At 45.4% G+C, this 16,404-nt stretch overlaps 3 protein-coding genes across 3 annotated transcripts; all 3 read right to left on the reverse strand.

Annotated features, from left to right (window-relative positions):
* Window positions 1-31: 31 nt before the first annotated feature.
* On the reverse strand, window positions 32-1,304 carry H6S33_009792 (uncharacterized protein; the record flags this gene model as incomplete). Its single annotated transcript, XM_044841222.1, has 2 exons — window positions 32-160; window positions 219-1,304. 2 exons carry the CDS (start codon window positions 1,302-1,304, stop codon window positions 32-34), a joined length of 1,215 nt encoding a protein of 404 aa, XP_044687536.1.
* Window positions 1,305-3,907: 2,603 nt separating this feature from the next.
* On the reverse strand, window positions 3,908-6,333 carry H6S33_009793 (uncharacterized protein; the record flags this gene model as incomplete). The annotated part of the gene is made up of 4 exons (XM_044841223.1): window positions 3,908-4,134; window positions 4,195-4,413; window positions 4,470-5,747; window positions 5,829-6,333. The coding sequence occupies 4 exons, from the start codon at window positions 6,331-6,333 to the stop codon at window positions 3,908-3,910; spliced, it is 2,229 nt and encodes a 742-aa protein (XP_044687537.1).
* Window positions 6,334-13,766: 7,433 nt separating this feature from the next.
* On the reverse strand, window positions 13,767-15,861 carry H6S33_009794 (uncharacterized protein; the record flags this gene model as incomplete). Its single annotated transcript, XM_044841224.1, has 3 exons — window positions 13,767-14,806; window positions 14,931-15,453; window positions 15,517-15,861. 3 exons carry the CDS (start codon window positions 15,859-15,861, stop codon window positions 13,767-13,769), a joined length of 1,908 nt encoding a protein of 635 aa, XP_044687538.1.
* Between the last annotated feature and the right edge of the window lie 543 nt (window positions 15,862-16,404).

The following is a 16,404-nucleotide window of genomic DNA, read 5'->3' on the forward strand; positions in this document are numbered from 1 at the left end:
CTGTCGATTGATAGAATCTAAGCGGATGCATCTAGGAGTTAAACGCAACCGCTGAATTCTCATCCTTGTCCTCCTTCTTTATCTCGGGCTCAGGTTCAGACGGTCTAGCAAAGGTCGCAGCGACAATCATAGGGAATGCAATGGTGGCCTCAGCGTACACCTATGAAGACAGCCGAGTCAGCTAGTATAAATATCATAATGGTGCTTAATTTACTTACTTTAACTGCCTCTCCATCCATCTTAATCTTTCCCCAACTGACCGCCTCATCTGGCCTTGCCCCAGCGTCGGAGCCATCAAACTCACTTGCTGTATTGATAAATACAGCATACTCCGCTCCATTTCTCATCAGGCAAGCATTGGCAATATGATGTTTCACAATGCCTCCTCCCAAGATCATCGCGCCGACCTTCTCGGCACGAACAGAAAGCGAGTTAATCTTTCTGATATCACCGACAATATCACATTTCAACTGTTTTGGAGAGCTTTTGTATGTGTGGAAATACAGCATATCTCCAAGACTCCCATCAGTTAGGGCAGGACAGAAAACCGGAATATCATTCTTCCAAGCCCAGTAATAGACACTTCTTTCATCGTTAATTTCCTTTCCTAAGCGTGCTATCATCTTTGACGGAGTCCAGATACATTCAGGATCCGCCTCCTGCTCTTCAAGCATGGAGTCGAGGACAGGGACGACCCAATCTTCGAAGAGACAGTAGTTGTTGTTCGGAACGATAAGATTACCAATGCGATTCAGGCCCTTCTTACGCAGGGTAGCACCATCAAGATTGAAGGCACCCATATATGTAGATGCGAGGCATTTAATGAAATCCTCCTCAACCCCTCCTGCTGTGGTCACAATGGCCGAAACATGTTTGTGTTCAACCAAGTACCGGAGCGTCTCACGAAGACCAGAGGAGATCAAGTTGCTGGTATATCCCAAGAAAATAGTAGCTCCTTTTCCAGTCTCTGGGGAACGGTAGGTACGCATCGTGTCAACAACCTTACACGCTCGTGCAAGATTTGAGCCCTGAAAACCGATAGTTTCCATGCCTGTGATTAGGTCCGAGATCGTTACATGGCGGCCCTTGAAGTTGTTGAAGTCAATGCCTTTGACTTCACGAGTAGTCCATGACTCAGGGATTGGATCGGACGGTTTGAGGACTGCATCAGCGGCACCAGATGGGCGATCTTCCGTGTTAGGCTCCTCAGATGCAGCAGGGGGTTGGGGGGAATCGGGAGGTGGCGGAAAAGTGATAAAAGATGTTTCTTCAGGTTGAAGTGCAGTTGTGAGAGGGGTAGCCATATTCTTTGCTTTATTACGTAGGAGCGGATGGATTGCTGGTTTGAATTCTTGGGGATATCTAGGGTTGCAGTTGTTTAGGGATGGGTGCGGCTCAGAAGAAAAATTGGAAGTTTGCCCCACTATTCTCACCCCGCCAATCCTTATCGATAGTTAAGCGACGGCAACTTCCGCTGTCATGTTCGCTACAGGTCTGGGCAACTCCAACTTCACTCGCTCTCCCGGGCTAGACATCAATCCCAATCGTGAGATAACCTATAACTACATATCTAATAAGTATATAGATATACCGATATGCAATGTGTTATTTAAAGGTTTTGATTGGCCAGGTTTGAGGGGTTTTCTTTTTCTCTATCAAATATGTTTGTCAGTAAGTAGATATTCTATCAAATATGTTGGAGTTAGTAGATATTCTATCAAATATGTTTGCGTCAGCCAGTAGATATTGGTTCCAACATACCTTGAGTCAACCAAATAGTATATCAGATATGTGCACAGGGCATCTTGGGGTTTCAGTGATCTTAAGCGTTGGTAAACTGATATTTTTTAAGCCATAACAGTTCCTACTCCGGCCAAAGGCCGGAAAATGCTTGTATTAATTACACCTCTTTTAATGCTGTTTCAATAGATGACTGAACCAATAGGTTGTAATCTTTGGCCACCTTGTGACCTTGGGGTATTTTATGTCGTATCAGTTGAATCTCAAGACCAGACGTTTAGCTATTCAGACAAGCATAAATACACTTCACAACTTAAGTCATACACATTTCTGCGGTAAATAAGCATGCGGCATAAATGACGCTAGCCCCAAGGATCGTGTTGCTCTATCGGACGGAAGTCCCGAATATTTTCGGTGTGTCAAGGGCTCGGCATACATGCACATTATTGCATTCTCCCGGGACGAGTAAGAACCGAAGGATACCACGTTCGCGGGACCGGAATCCGGCACTGGTCATCAATCAAAATACGTGGAATATACGTCTGTTCTACATATGTGCTCTAGAATAAGTCGAGGGTATGTCCTCGAGCACTATTCGTCCTATCTCTTGTCACGACTGCTCGGCCCTATTTTATTGGATCCTGTCTTTCAAGATTTCCAATATTATCTATGCGGATGCATATCGTGCATATCGTGCATATCGGATTAAATTGTTATTGGCACAGCCTTTATCAAGCATTACTCGGCTTGTTCTCAGCAACAATCATAGGCAGTTGACGCAAGTATTGGATTCAATTATTTGTCTTCCTTAGCGATAAGTTGATAATACAGCCTCACAACTGTTCCTCTCCCTGTTAATCTTTGGATATCTCTTCATAAGTTTCGTTTCAAAACGAGCTCTCCGTAGGCAAGAACAAGACCACTCGGGCGATTTTCCACCATCTCTGCATATACTCCCACCAACAGCAAGCATCCTACAATTATCTGCTAGAGAGCACAACTGATGTTACATAGAACCCTAGATGGTTGAATTAATGAGCAGAAACGGGCATTTCTCAAGAATTAAGCGTTTTTTTCATTTCGCACAAGTTGCCTGTAGCCCTTCCAATCACAACCAATTATTCCCAGAGAATCACTGAAAGAGCCCCAGCCAGTAATACTACATGTAGTTCGAAATCAAACTTTCTCATGTGACTTTGTGATATACTCGCAGCATTTCTATCTTTTGTGCGTATCATGAGTGCATACTGTACGCGGGATTTATTTCTCGTTTTTGAGTTCACTGCTTTTGATTTTCTCCTTCGAGGGTAGATCAAGTAGATTGGATGTTGGGGTAGTTTACAATAGCTTTTTGGAAGCCCCCTCCAAAAGAAAAAGTGGGGATATGTACGTATAAAGCCATGTGGGATTTTAAACTCAACGGAGTCTGGTCGTCGTGTCTTTAGGTCTTGTGACAAGAATTACCAATTCTATAACCACACATTGTGGGCACAATTAAATGTCTAGTTTTCCGATTGTGCGGGTTGTCTCCGGGCGCCACCATTTTGTGGATCAAGAAGCCATCACGATTAGACTTTTTTTTATGCTCTACTTCTATTTGCAAATATTAATCATCGGCAATCACTCGATTAACCCTCAGCCGCACACAACCCAGAGCCAGTCTATCTACAAGTACTTCAAGCTGTGACTGTGCTTTCGGTTTAGGTCATAACAACACTACATTTTATGCATGCATCTCATCAGATCCCTTATTCGCTTAAGTTCCCATCGCGCTGGTTTTCTGCCGTCTTTTTTTTTTTTGCTTTTTTTTATCTAGGTTTCAACAACGCTACATGTTGGCTCATGGCGATCGTACACTTCATTGAAAACGTCGGGTGCGGATATAGATGTGACATAGCAAAGTTTATTAATTCTTATCTTACAAATGAGATTCATTATTGTCATTATTCGTCCATGCATGAAACAATCATTAACGCCGTACACGCCCCAAAAGTCACATCCTGCCACCATTCCCAGCCCCAGCCCCAGTACCACATATGATGGTACCCCATTTATACAGAATGCTCCAGTACAAATGTACAGTCTAGATCCAGATCTAGAGAGGCATCAAAAAATAAAAGAAATAAAAAAAAAAGAGAAAGAAAGAGAAGTCGCCAATAACTTTCCCTTACCAAGCCATGTTGAAACCCTCAAGTTTCCTAACACAAAACTCGATCAATGCACCTCCATTTTCGGCCATCCAGTTGCCACCCCAAGTCTTGAGAGGCCAGTCCACACGTAGATATTGGTCATCGACATACACATCTTCTACGTCTTCATCCTCCCAAAAGCTTTTGCGCGTTGTCAAATGATCCTCATCGCTGATGGGATCTCTGTACGCATGTCTTGAGATATCTAAAAAAATTCGGTTAATCGCTTATTCAATTTGGCAAATGGGCGATTGGATGATCATACTTGCGGGGTTGAATGGCAGGAACTGTCTTTTTTTGGCGGCCAGTCTCTTCGCCGTCCAATGAGGGGTGAGATCTTCGGATTTGCCAAACTTCTTCCTTCTGGGAGAGAGAATCGGTTCAAGCTTGCGGGGTGCTTTAGACATGGTGATGTTAAAACGAGATATACTCGGGCTCCGAGGTGTTCTCGGGGTTTTGGGTGCTGATAAAATCATTTTTGAGACTAAAATCGTTGTAAGCAGAGTGATAGCGGCACTGGTTATTAAGTGATAAACTTACTCTCAAATTCATCCAACCTTGTTGGCGCAAGTACTAGACGCCTTACTGTCTTCTTGACATCAATGGTGGGGACTTGAGGAGGAGAGTCTTCGACGACTACATCAGTGGTCTCGATGTCTTTGGACTCTTCTGCTTTGTTTGTCTGAGAATGAATCTCTTGTTTGGCCTCATTTTGTAGTTGTTCTGCGCTGATATCTTCGATGATTTGCTCAGCCATGTCTTCGTCTTCGCTCATTGTCACATCCTCTTCGACGTGGCTGTCGACGATAACCGAGTCTTTGATTGATTGTATCTGTTCTTCGACAGCTGGAACGTAATCCTCGTCTGTGCTCATATCGGTGTCTTCCAAGATGTGACGTAGAACCTCTTCTGTGTCCTCCTCCATCTTGTCTGTCTCGACGATCTCCACCTTTTTCTCCTCCTCCTCTACCTCAACCTTTACTTCTTCCTTTACTTCTTCCTTTGTTTCTTCTTTTACCTCTTCCTTGACCACTTTCTTCTTTGGCTTCTTCTCATCTTCGTTCTCGGATGCCTCAGAATCTGCCTCCTCGACCTTGGCCTTGCGTCGTGATAGTTTTTTCTTTTCTTTTTTCTCTTCCTTCTCGGTTTCCTTCTCGCTCTCTACCTCATCCTCTTCTTTAATTGTGGACTTGGATGGCCTTCGATTTGCTAGATCGCCTCCCTCTTTCTCTTCTTCCTCCTCTTCCTCGACAGTTGTTGGGAGAATCGAAGGCTTTACCGACCTTCTACGTGTTGACCTTCTCGGTGGTTCATCATCCTCATCGTCTGCTTCTTCTTCCTCCTTCTTGACAGTTGACTTGGTTGATGTTACCAATTCCTCAATACTCAGCCTCTTGGGTGCTTTCTCCTTGACAGGGGTCTCCTTAGGTGAGAGCTGTTCGTCGACTTCTTTTTGTTCCGGATCTTTTTCGGCGTCTGAGAGTTCCACATCGATGCCTGAATCCCTATCTTCTTCCCTTTCCTTTACCTCTTCGTTTTCTTCTTTGGGTGCTTCCTTTTCTTCTACTTCCTCTTTCTTGACCTCATCCACCACCATGTCCTTGACCTCATCCACCACCATATCCTTGACCTCATCCTCTTCCTTCGAGCTAGAAGTAGCCTGCTCCGCCGAGACCGAGCCGGAATCAGTGACACCCTCGCTTGAAGCGGCAGTGGTGGTGGCATCCGTACTAATGATAGCGTCCTCAATATCCATATCGTCCCCCTCCGTAGTTGTAGCGGTAGCCTCCATGGCCTCGGTCATATCGACGATCACGCCTGATTCCGGACGAATGTCAGTACCTATATATCTACGAGTGATATCTCATGATCTTCACGTCCAGGAGGAGAATTCTGTACCAGTGAAAGCGAAACCGTCAAATGGACTGATATTCTCTACAACAGTATCAAGGTCAAGGTCCTCATCAGAATCCATACAAATGCCTGAATCTACACGTTGTAGCTGGCGTTTGAACTGCTCCCGTCTCCTTAGCCTCACAACCTCGAGGGACTTCTTGGACGGCGACGAGGTGGATAAGCTCCGCTTACGTTGCTTCTTGGTTTGGAGCCTTTTGTAACCGGGCAGGAAGAGGGCATCTCGGTTGTCTAGTAGGCGTACTTTACAATTGCTCGGTGTATATATGTCCTCATCCTCGGCGAGGGTCCGTTTGGCTCCCTGTACTGCAACAGGATCGAGGATAAACCGGGGAGGTTTGGTCCAATCCCATATAGAACGTCGAGCTCCGGTGGGGACAATGAGGCGGGGAGAGAAAACTCCTGAGAGCCGGACCCGCTTGTTGGAAGTGGAATGGGTACTTGAGGTCTTCCGTTTCAAGCATGCCGGTGGGCAGCTGGGGGGGAACATTGTGGACAGTACAAAACAGGAGAGATGCAGAGAGATCTAGAAAGAAAGATGGGACAATAAAAGGGCTATATTCTTTTCTTGGGTACGATACAAAGGGCAGTAATGATAATAGATGGAAAGATATTATAACGATAATGATAGATAATGATAATATAGCAGAAAGAAGCTGCAGGAATGTTTCGAGAAGAGATATAGATCAGAAGTGTGCTGCTTGTAATTGAACTGCGCAATGGAAATGATTTTGGGAGGGGCAAGAAGGGGAGGGGGAGGTATTTGAATTATCCGGCGACACAATTTCCAACTGGATGGGCCATGGATTCCGTGGAGGTGTAGGTAGTTAATGCAGTACTGTCTTGAATTTTGTCTTTTTTTTCCTTTTTCTTATTCCCTTATTAATTCTTATCCCTACCCCGGGAGTGCACGTCGGTGAAAAGAGAACAAAACGGATGGAGTGGAATCGAGAGATTACCGAACCAGCGGGTCACAGGATGTGGGATTTAAAAAATGTTTCGATTGAAACGGGAAATAGATCTCTCTTATCTCGTATGTTTCTGAAACTTGCCGGTAGTGGTAGTTGTAATAATCCTTTCAGACAGAAAATATTAACTGTCAGTTGAGACAGTTAACTAGGTATCTAGTAATTGAAATTGGTTCTCTGACCTAACAGTAACAATTGCACTTTTCTTCTGATCGTAATCGCAATTGAATTGAGCAGATGGCCTACATAGCAGGTACATGGCAGGTAGCTCAATCAATATCAAGGCAATTGACTCGCAATCAGGCGTGTAGGCATGTAGGCAGGCAGAGGTAGGCAGGCAGCTGGATAAGCAGAAGGGGAGAGGCAGGCAGGCAGGCAGGCAGGTACTCTACGCTGCTACTGCTGCTGCTGCTGCTGCTCTTCTCGAGGACTCTATTCCCCACCTTCGCTATCATATCAGATTGCATATCCACCCACCTTGCCTCGTTGCCTCACCACTGCAATGCTGTCATACACATCCATCATGAGACCCAGTCTGCGATGACCGGCTACAGCTTCTCCAAGAAACTGCGAGACGTGTTCTCCGGACGCTCGAGGGATTGACGTGGAGCCAGTCGGGGGAGGTAGCTTGCCAGCACATGATGGACGCTTTGGGATGGGCGCATGAGGCGGGCTAAGCGAAATGGGGTTTAGTCAGGGCAACGAGGGTGAAGGGGGGATGTTTGTTAACCGGGGTTTCTTGGTGCCTTTTGGATGCCGGTTTGTTTCTCGCTGGGGTGGGGCAGGGTGGGCGTGAGATGGTGGTGAGGGAGGTGGTGGTGGATGTTTGGTTTGGATGAAAGGGTTCGCCGAGTTGGTGGTGGTGATGAGAGGATAAGAAGAGCGAGAGCAACGGCTAGCTACAACTACAACTACAATACTACCTAGAGTACAACTACTCCAACACTCCATCCACCGCTACAACCATCCTGATACTACATACTACTAAGGAGTGGCTTTTTGTTATTATTTTATTCTCGCCCTCTCCTCTTTCCCCTCACCACCCCCCTCTCAAGCTCCTCCTTCTTCACCCCCTTGCTATCGCTGGTTTGCTGCTTCCTGCAACCCCACCAAACTGATTATCGAGCTGCATATCACTACTGCGGGAGTAACCGAGCGTCTTGCATGCACAACGGTGCACTCGTACTCTCTCAGAAACGAACGAGAAAAAACACATTTCATGACATCAGGCAGATCTAATACCTTGCGACAATTAAGTACTCTATTACTGGCAGAAGTATATCTACCGGCTTCCCGTTATTCGGCGATGGATTAACCGGGTGAGGGGAGGGGCGACTTGGCAGGGAAATCATATTTAATCACTCGATGATATGAAGGGGGGAGGGGGTGGTTGCAGTTGCAGAGATCCCTCAATCCTTACCATGTAAGGGTCAATGATCTGTCTGACTGGCCTTCCTCTTCATATGTATATTACCGGCTCTCTCGGGATTCAACACAAACGACGTCGTAAGCCACTGTGTATCTTAGGTTAATTCCAGGCCCCAGAATAAGCGCTACTCTCCATAGTCAGAGCTTGTAAAGCTCCACTCCCCACAGCCACTTTCGAATCCTCCTTCTCTTACCCCCCCTTCTTCCCCAATCCTCTCTCCTCCGCCCCTTCGACACGTTTAAGACACATACATACATTTTACATCCCCTTCCGCACCCCTCACTCTCCTCACCAGTAGTTCGCGCAGAAACATGAGCTGCAAAACAAGTAGAGTACATAGACTAGAGCATGTACGCACCCCTCTGCTCTTACAGTACTAGTACCTCCTGGAGGTGCATCAGAGATCGCCGGAAAAAGGACGAGTCCGCCACCCTCTGTAACGTGCAGTCGGAATACTGTTTAGTCATGTGTGCGGCATAGGAGATCCTGCTAGCGGTTCTATTACGAGTGCATTGGTCTGCAGAAGAATCTTTGTGTTTCAAAAGGACCCAGTCAGGATATCAAGAGAGAGGGGATGGGGGGACGGGACTCGACGCGGACTTATCTCAAACTGCTTCATGATTATCCAAGTCTACCTATCCTATCGGCCCTTCCCCGCCGTGGGATCGCCCAGAGACATTGAGGAGAGGAAGAGGAGATGTGGGTGTCTCTAGCAAATATTGTCTTCGTATCGAAATCGCCGAAGCGGTTTGCTTACAACCAAAGATAGTATAAGTATATATACAACATCGTACTTTCAAAGTAATACACGATAGTACAGCACTTTGATGCCTATGTACCCCAATGTTGGTTTCTACACTTTTAGTTTCTCCTCTGATGATGTACAGCAGTGTAAAAATGGCACCCCCGTAATTAAGCATAAGCTCTAACCGTAAACGATCAAGTACACATTTTCTGCGGAAAAGTTTCCTCTGTCAGATTTTTTTGGTCAGAAGAATTCGAGTGATGGTCTGTGTCCACGGAACCTCCGGGTAGTAAAACATACAAAGCCTGCTGAGCTCCTCCCGATCCTTACTCCGGTTCCAGCCTCCAATCCGCCGCCGACGGGGCGAACCATCGCAAAACCATACGGAGACTTTCACAGAGATATGTAGTATGTATGGTATGCCAAAAGCGACAGTGCACAAATAGCAATCACCGCATCTCCCTCCAAACCATTGGGCGGCTATCGCTTCGTTCGCCTCCAGCACCTTTTTTCTGCCCCCACGTATGGTGGTCATGATTGTGGCTTTTGGGGAGGATTGAGAGCCAGGCATTTACTGGTGGATACCCCCCCCCCAAACGGCTTGTATCTCATTTTTGGTCAGTCTGTTGGCATTCGTTTAAACCCAGAAGTCACTTTCATCACTCAGGTTTGTAGCTGAGATGTGTCAGGTCTACTTACGGTCCATGTCTCTGGGCAGTAGAGTAGTGGCTCATGGGGGTACGTTGCGAGTTGAGAGACGGGAGTGTTGGAGGTGAGTGCTGGAGGTGAGTGGTGGGATGGTGAGTGATCGTGGCCAATCGGTGCACTGCATCCGTGATCATCTATTTGCCTAGTTTCTGGATCCCGATACCCGATATACAGAATCGATGTCGAGAAGTTGCCTGTGTAGGGGATGTGTGTACATGTATGTGCCGTGCCTGTATTTTTTGTAGAATTATTGGGAAGTCCCTACCAATGTGTACCTGGATTCCAGAAACCAAAGACAGTGTGGGGTGAAAAAAAAATCTCCCGAGATTCCGTTCCTTAGTGAGACCAAGTAGTCTTTGTTCGAAGAGAAAACGGCAAGAAAGAAAAAAAAAGTGTTACTTAGTAACCCCACGCGGGGCTCGAACCCGCAACCTTCAGATCGCTACAAGAGAAAACTCTAATAGAAGTCTGACGCGCTACCATTGCGCCAGCAGGGCTGCTATGAGTATTTTTAGGTTTTTACCTATTTTGAACAACTATTCAACACAACGAAACCTTAATGTGTTTTATGTCTCCCTCCCACGCCCGTTGAGAGATCTGTTCATGTGTGATATGAGCAAAATCGCGTTCGGCTAATCGCCGGGCCTAAAATGGTTTCAAGATCTACTAGTTGAGACATGAATTCAATCAAGTCTTCAATTCAATTTTTCTGCATCAAACATTCCGTTTATACAGACGATCACGAAGCTTTCTGATCAGATCAGCCCCATTGTCACTTAGGGCCAGAATGGCGCCCATAAAGAAGTACAGTTGCACAAAGCTCAAGAGTCAAGACAACTGGCCAACCGATAAATCGAAGACTTGGCATCTTACATAATTATAAGTGCAAGTTTGATCATTAATGAGGAATCTCAAAATGGGGTTCAAAATTCCTCCAGTTGGAAGTAGATATCAGTACTAAACCCCCTGAAAGATTTTTAACCCCTGAAGAGGTTTAATCCTGCATCCAAGAGGTGCATTTTAATGTGAGGCATCGTCATGATCAGCTTTTCAAGTTCTGAAATCTGCGGGCTGTCTTCTCCATATGGCGTGATTCAACGGGCTGGTTTCATGTGTAGAGACTATGAACGGGATGATGGTATGGTGGCCGTTTTAAAGTTCGTATACACTAGATGAATAAATTATATTTAGTCACAGTGTATCACTCGGAATACGACATTCGTAATTACTGAATTATATAGTTGACCATGAACATAGAAATATTAGATGTTCATCTTTCATACTTAAATACTCTAGTCAGGAGTCTTTTATTAGGTATGTGTTATTTTCCTCGGGCCAAAGCCACGTTCATAGCGAAGCATGATTGAAAACCTAATTGTAACTTTAGATCTACTAGTTTATAACTATAAAGTAGTATTTGATTGTCTATAACCTAGCTCGGAGTGGTTCAGCGAAAATGGAAACGGGCGAAAATCTTCGATAAGAAAGGCTTGGATGCCCACTTTTACCATATGTTTTCCTGTCGGTTAGTCAGTACATACTTCTTGTTTTTGTCACTGGTGCCCATCTTGGGCTTATCTCAGCCTTCGATTTTGAGGAAGAAAAGTGCATTTTGCTCCCAATCAGCTCCAACTGTTGATGTCATATTGCTTGACACAGGAAGTCTGTCTGGGTTTTCGAAATCGGAATTGTCCGAGTCGCTTTGCTTGGGACGCAAGGTAAAACTGGCCAATTGTGTTTTTTATTTCCCGAAGACCCTGTGCCAGGTGGAAAAGATTGCTGGTATCATCCTCCCATTAACCGAAAGCTAGAGGAAGGAACACTGGTAGGAATCTTCAGATCACGTGTTTTGATCCTTTTTGCTAGCACATCCCCTTGTTTTCCCCGTGGTACTTGTAAATTTACCGCTTCTTGTCCACCCCCGAAACGCCAGGCACGTCCAGCAACTACCTCCAGCCATAAAATAAAGATGGTCGTGAGTTATGATATGGGTCCATCATAAATATTTTGGGTGAGTAGCCACGTGCTCATACGCGAGTGATATAATATGAAGAAAACTATCAGTTTGTAGAAGGGTAATACTAAATTAGTTAGTAGGTATCACAATATCTACTTCATTGCCTGTTTTGTTCGAGTGCCTCAGACTCTATCCGGTAAACTGCTTTCCCTTATAAATTTAGATACACGTATTTGAGCTCATAAAATCATGTATCTTCAAGGGTACTTACTGGTGACGAATGCATATAACTATCTTTTGTTAACACTCATCTAGAGTGAGATATTTGATATTTTCTCTTAGCGATTTCGTACAACACTCATCCTTTGAGGATGCCTGCTTCCTTCAGTTTACCACTCAACCGGAGTTAGTACTCAACAGTATAGCCAGTCCACTGCACATGAATTGTGTGCACATATTCCCACTCCCTCTGTTTCCATGAGCCCATGATCAAGAGTTTTAGTGCTTCTAGTGCCTATATATACTGTAATTTTTTATTGAAGGAAATCACGAGTCTTGTGTTTTAGTCCACTATGAGCATAGGCACCCGAGATAACTGCCAAAAGCCATTGGGCTAATACGTTCCATGGGAATCTGCGTACAGTTTCGGTGGTGAAACGGTGTCTCGTGATGTTAATGTGGTGTACGGTAACTTTGGCATCTAGACGTGCTTCGCCCAACTGCATCCTTTATAGAACCTTATTACTTCGACATTTCCAAGTCTCGAGTCTCTCCGTTGAGTCGCCTCGAGCTTCCTCGTAGGTATTGTTGGATGACTAGCTGGTAGAGAGAGAGAGGTTGCCACTTCTATCATTAATTAATGTGATGGTCATGAACAGGCATATTGGATGGATGCCGACATTTTGAACATGCACTGAACTCTACGTACCTCAACAGAGAGTTCGGTGTTCCATTTACGCAACAGTAGATATTCGATTGATAGCCTTTTTTTTTCAGTTTACCGATGCACTCGCTCACGATTCAATTTTGGTCAGTGCCAGTAAGGGTGTGTATGGCATATGCTGCCAGCCGTGATAACCCACTGTAACGCAAGTAAGTAACCCGTCAGCCCCGTTTGCTCAAGCCTATCATAATCTGTGGGCCTATGAAATTTGGTCACTCGTTCGAGTCCCGGAAAACAAGGTGGATCGATAAATGGGGTTTTGGGGGGGGGGGGGGGGGGGGGCTGGAATTGGGAGATGTCGATACGTAGCACGTAGTCTAGATCTCGTACCCAGCGATGATACTCAGTGATCACTTACCAAGCAAAGGAATAATTCCCATTCCACAAAAGGGAGCCCGAAGTGACTGCTACCCTCGATCACTTGAGTAACCTAACTGATGAATCGAGATTTCCCCACCCATTGATCTGGTCTGGGTCACTAAGTTACCCTTTAGTAATTAAAAGAGACAGCTTTACAGAAACAAAAACAACTTTTTCAAAATTAACAAGCTAGATACTCTACATAAACCGCTCCGGCTACCTTGAACCTATTATCAAATACCCCCCCCACATCGGCATTACACTGGATATCAAACCAAGTACAATATAACAAAAAAAAAGCAAAACGGAAACGCGCATATAAAAAGATAAAACGGCAAACTTAAATAAAAATATATAAAAAGCCCTCCCCGAGATGCGACATGAGCATGAAGCCCTTCCTGCCTTGTTAATAAGAAAACATAAGAAATACCTCCCTCCCAATCCCCGTATCATTGCTGAAAATTCTTTATAAATAATAAGGTATCATCCTCGTAGCCTTCCCATCCAGGCCCGTCCTGTCCCAACGCACAAAATATGAAATAGAGAAAAAGAAAAGGAGGATCTGTCTTTCTTGATTTTGTTTTGTTTCCCCTCGCATTCGTTGCCATATCATAGACATCGTACTATCTAATACAGGGGGAATCCCAACAGTGAGAAAACTGTTTAGGGATAATAAGTTGAAATAAATAGAATAAAAAGGTCACACAGAAAAGGTCCCAAAGGCCCTAAAGTTGACTTAAAAGGCAATAACAAATATACTTTCAACATAATAAAAATCTGAATAAAAAAATAAAAATAAAAACCGTCACCCCTCTATTCAACCACGATTTCAACACCTGACTGGACATCTAACTCCCCAGAACCCCCACGATGCTGCCTCCTGGACGCAAACCCTGCATTTCTATCCGGATCTGGTCCTCTTGGTTGTCTAGAAGGCACTACCTGGCCCCTCTCCCTCTCGCTTCTCATCGAAGATGCTGACGTCGGTTCATCGCTGTACGGCGACATACCTCCATATCCCCTTGTTGACACACCTCCATTACTACTACCAGCACTAACAGGCGTTGAAACATCGTGATTGCCGTCCCTTCCGTTTTGTCGTTCTCTATCAAAATTCAAAACACCCCTAGGATCCCGTGGGTCTCGAAGGCTCGCTCCACCGACACCGAGATTACCACCCAAGGAGGACGTAAGCGACACTCCAGCAAGTCCATTCACAAGTAACGACTCACTAGCATTAGAAGCAGACACGGTAGTTCCTGTCGCAGTTGGCGTCAAACTCGGAGTAGTAGAAGTAACGCTGGCACCATAGTCCGTGTACCTAGAAATATTGCCTCCGAGAGCGGCAGGAAAGCTAGCAGAAGAAGGCACAGGCGACGGAGTATAAGATCGCAAGTCAGCAAACGATTTTGCCGCACGAAGATTCTGTCGGCTATGCATATCTCCTCTACCAGAAGGCGAAGATGGAATGTCCAATAGAGAATTTCCGTGACGACCTATTGTTGAATACATTCCCGCTCCTTCTGAGCGAGCGTCACTGAAATCCATAGTAGTCGCCCTAGTCAGCACTCGTCGCTGATGCGATTCCACAGGATGAACGGTCGTGGGAATCGACGGTGGGCTTATGCTTGGGGTCCCTGAAATTGGGGCACGGAAAACATGCACTTGGCGCTGTTCACCAGTACCACGAGAAACGTGTGCCAAGGCCATGTGATGTGCAAGGGTGTGCACGATGCGACGTTGCTGCGGAGAAAGCGTCGACGGAAAAATAAGAGCCTCTCGGGAGAGATCGTCGCGGAACAGCAGGAGCTGTGAGTAGAACTGCAGAGTCTGTGGATCGTTCAAGTCTACGTCTGGACGTGACCATTAGTCTATGCACTCTGCACGATGCAGGCAAGTAATAAACTATGCAGTCCAAATGCACTACGGCGCGAACAACTGGCTCGAATAAAACAGATTTCGGGTAGGAGTACTAACCTGGAAGTGTCCGAGAAGCGCTGGGAGAAGGTGAAGTAGATAGAGGGATGATAGGCTGTTGCTGCTGCATCTGCACAGGCCGATGCTGTTCCTCCAACTGTCCTCTCCTTTCCCTCTTCTCCCTTTCAATTCGTTCCCTTTCAACCAAGGGCAACATCTTCTTGTATTCTACTCTAAGCTTCCGGCCCTGAAGATCGAAATGGTTCAAGACATCAATTACAGTTGCCGTTTCCTCGGCGGTTGTAAAATTTGCGAACGCAAGGCCCCTAAAAACACCATTGTCGAAGTGATAGTTGAATGCGTATGGAAGCGGCAAGTTAAGCTCTGTCATCAATTGCACCAGTTGTTCCTTCTTGACAGCAAATGGGATATTCTTGATTACGATCGCTGTAGGTATCAACTCCTCGTCGGGATCCGATCCAACAGTCTCGGTTCTCATAGGGGACGGGCCCAGTGGAACATTCCCCATACCGGCAAGTGGCGAAACCGTGGGCAAAGATACGGGTGCAGTATCAGTCCACATCTATCAGAAGGTTAGTTTGCAATTCGACCCATCAATACCTGCTGCCTCCCTACTGCTACATACCGCTGGTAAAGCACTACGTTGCCTTGATGGGGTCTTGATCCTGCCAGTAGCGCCACCCATAGCAGCCAATGCACCACCACCTCCAAAACTACTTGCATTCCAAGTCTGCGCCCCTGAATCGTACCCATACCCAGTGACCGCACCTAAACGGGAAGAGTCGCCATAACGAGAGTCGAACCTTGCGGCGTGGTCCTCGGCAGTGTAAAGACCACTCTGTGAAGCAAATGTTTCAAAATGCCTTGAAGAGGCTCGATGGAGACTCTGATGCTGCTGTTGTTGGTGCTGGCCAGTTGGTGATCGTGAGGAGCCGATGGTGTCGTAGTATCCGTCGTGATGGCTAGCCATTGCTATCGCTTAGATGGTATGATAAATGTTTAAAAGGGTTTAAATATGTATTTATAGAGCACTTGTAACAAGGTCCCTTTGGTCAAGTTTAAAAGTGAAGGATATCGAAGCCCCTTTGTTGGAAAAGAAAGGAAAAGAAAAGAAAAACTTTGATGATTCCTGAACGACGTCAGATCACCAAATAAACCAACTACCGTCTTAACGTAACCGTAGTTTCTTCTCTAGATGACTCTTGCAGTGACGTTTCGTCGTTCTCTCTCTGTTTTCTTTATTGGAATTAAATGATTTTGTTGTAGCGAACCTTGTATTAGAAGTGCGGTATTGTTGTGAATGCTTTCTCGGAAGATCGTCCCGATTTAAATTGAAGTCTTTCTTTTGTAATGTGGAAAAAAAATATAGAAATATATGAACCCGAACGAAGAAGATGATGCTGGACAAATGCTGATGCCTTTTTAGGATGAGTAGGATATAATTTTTGCTATTCTTTCTCTCGATAATGTCACAAAGTCGTCTTTCCGTTGCGTGGCTCGTGAATAATCGTTA

Source organism: Morchella sextelata (assembly GCF_020137385.1).
Source record: "Morchella sextelata strain SCLS chromosome Unknown scls_30, whole genome shotgun sequence".
In the NCBI taxonomy this organism is placed as follows: Eukaryota; Fungi; Ascomycota; class Pezizomycetes; order Pezizales; family Morchellaceae; genus Morchella; species Morchella sextelata.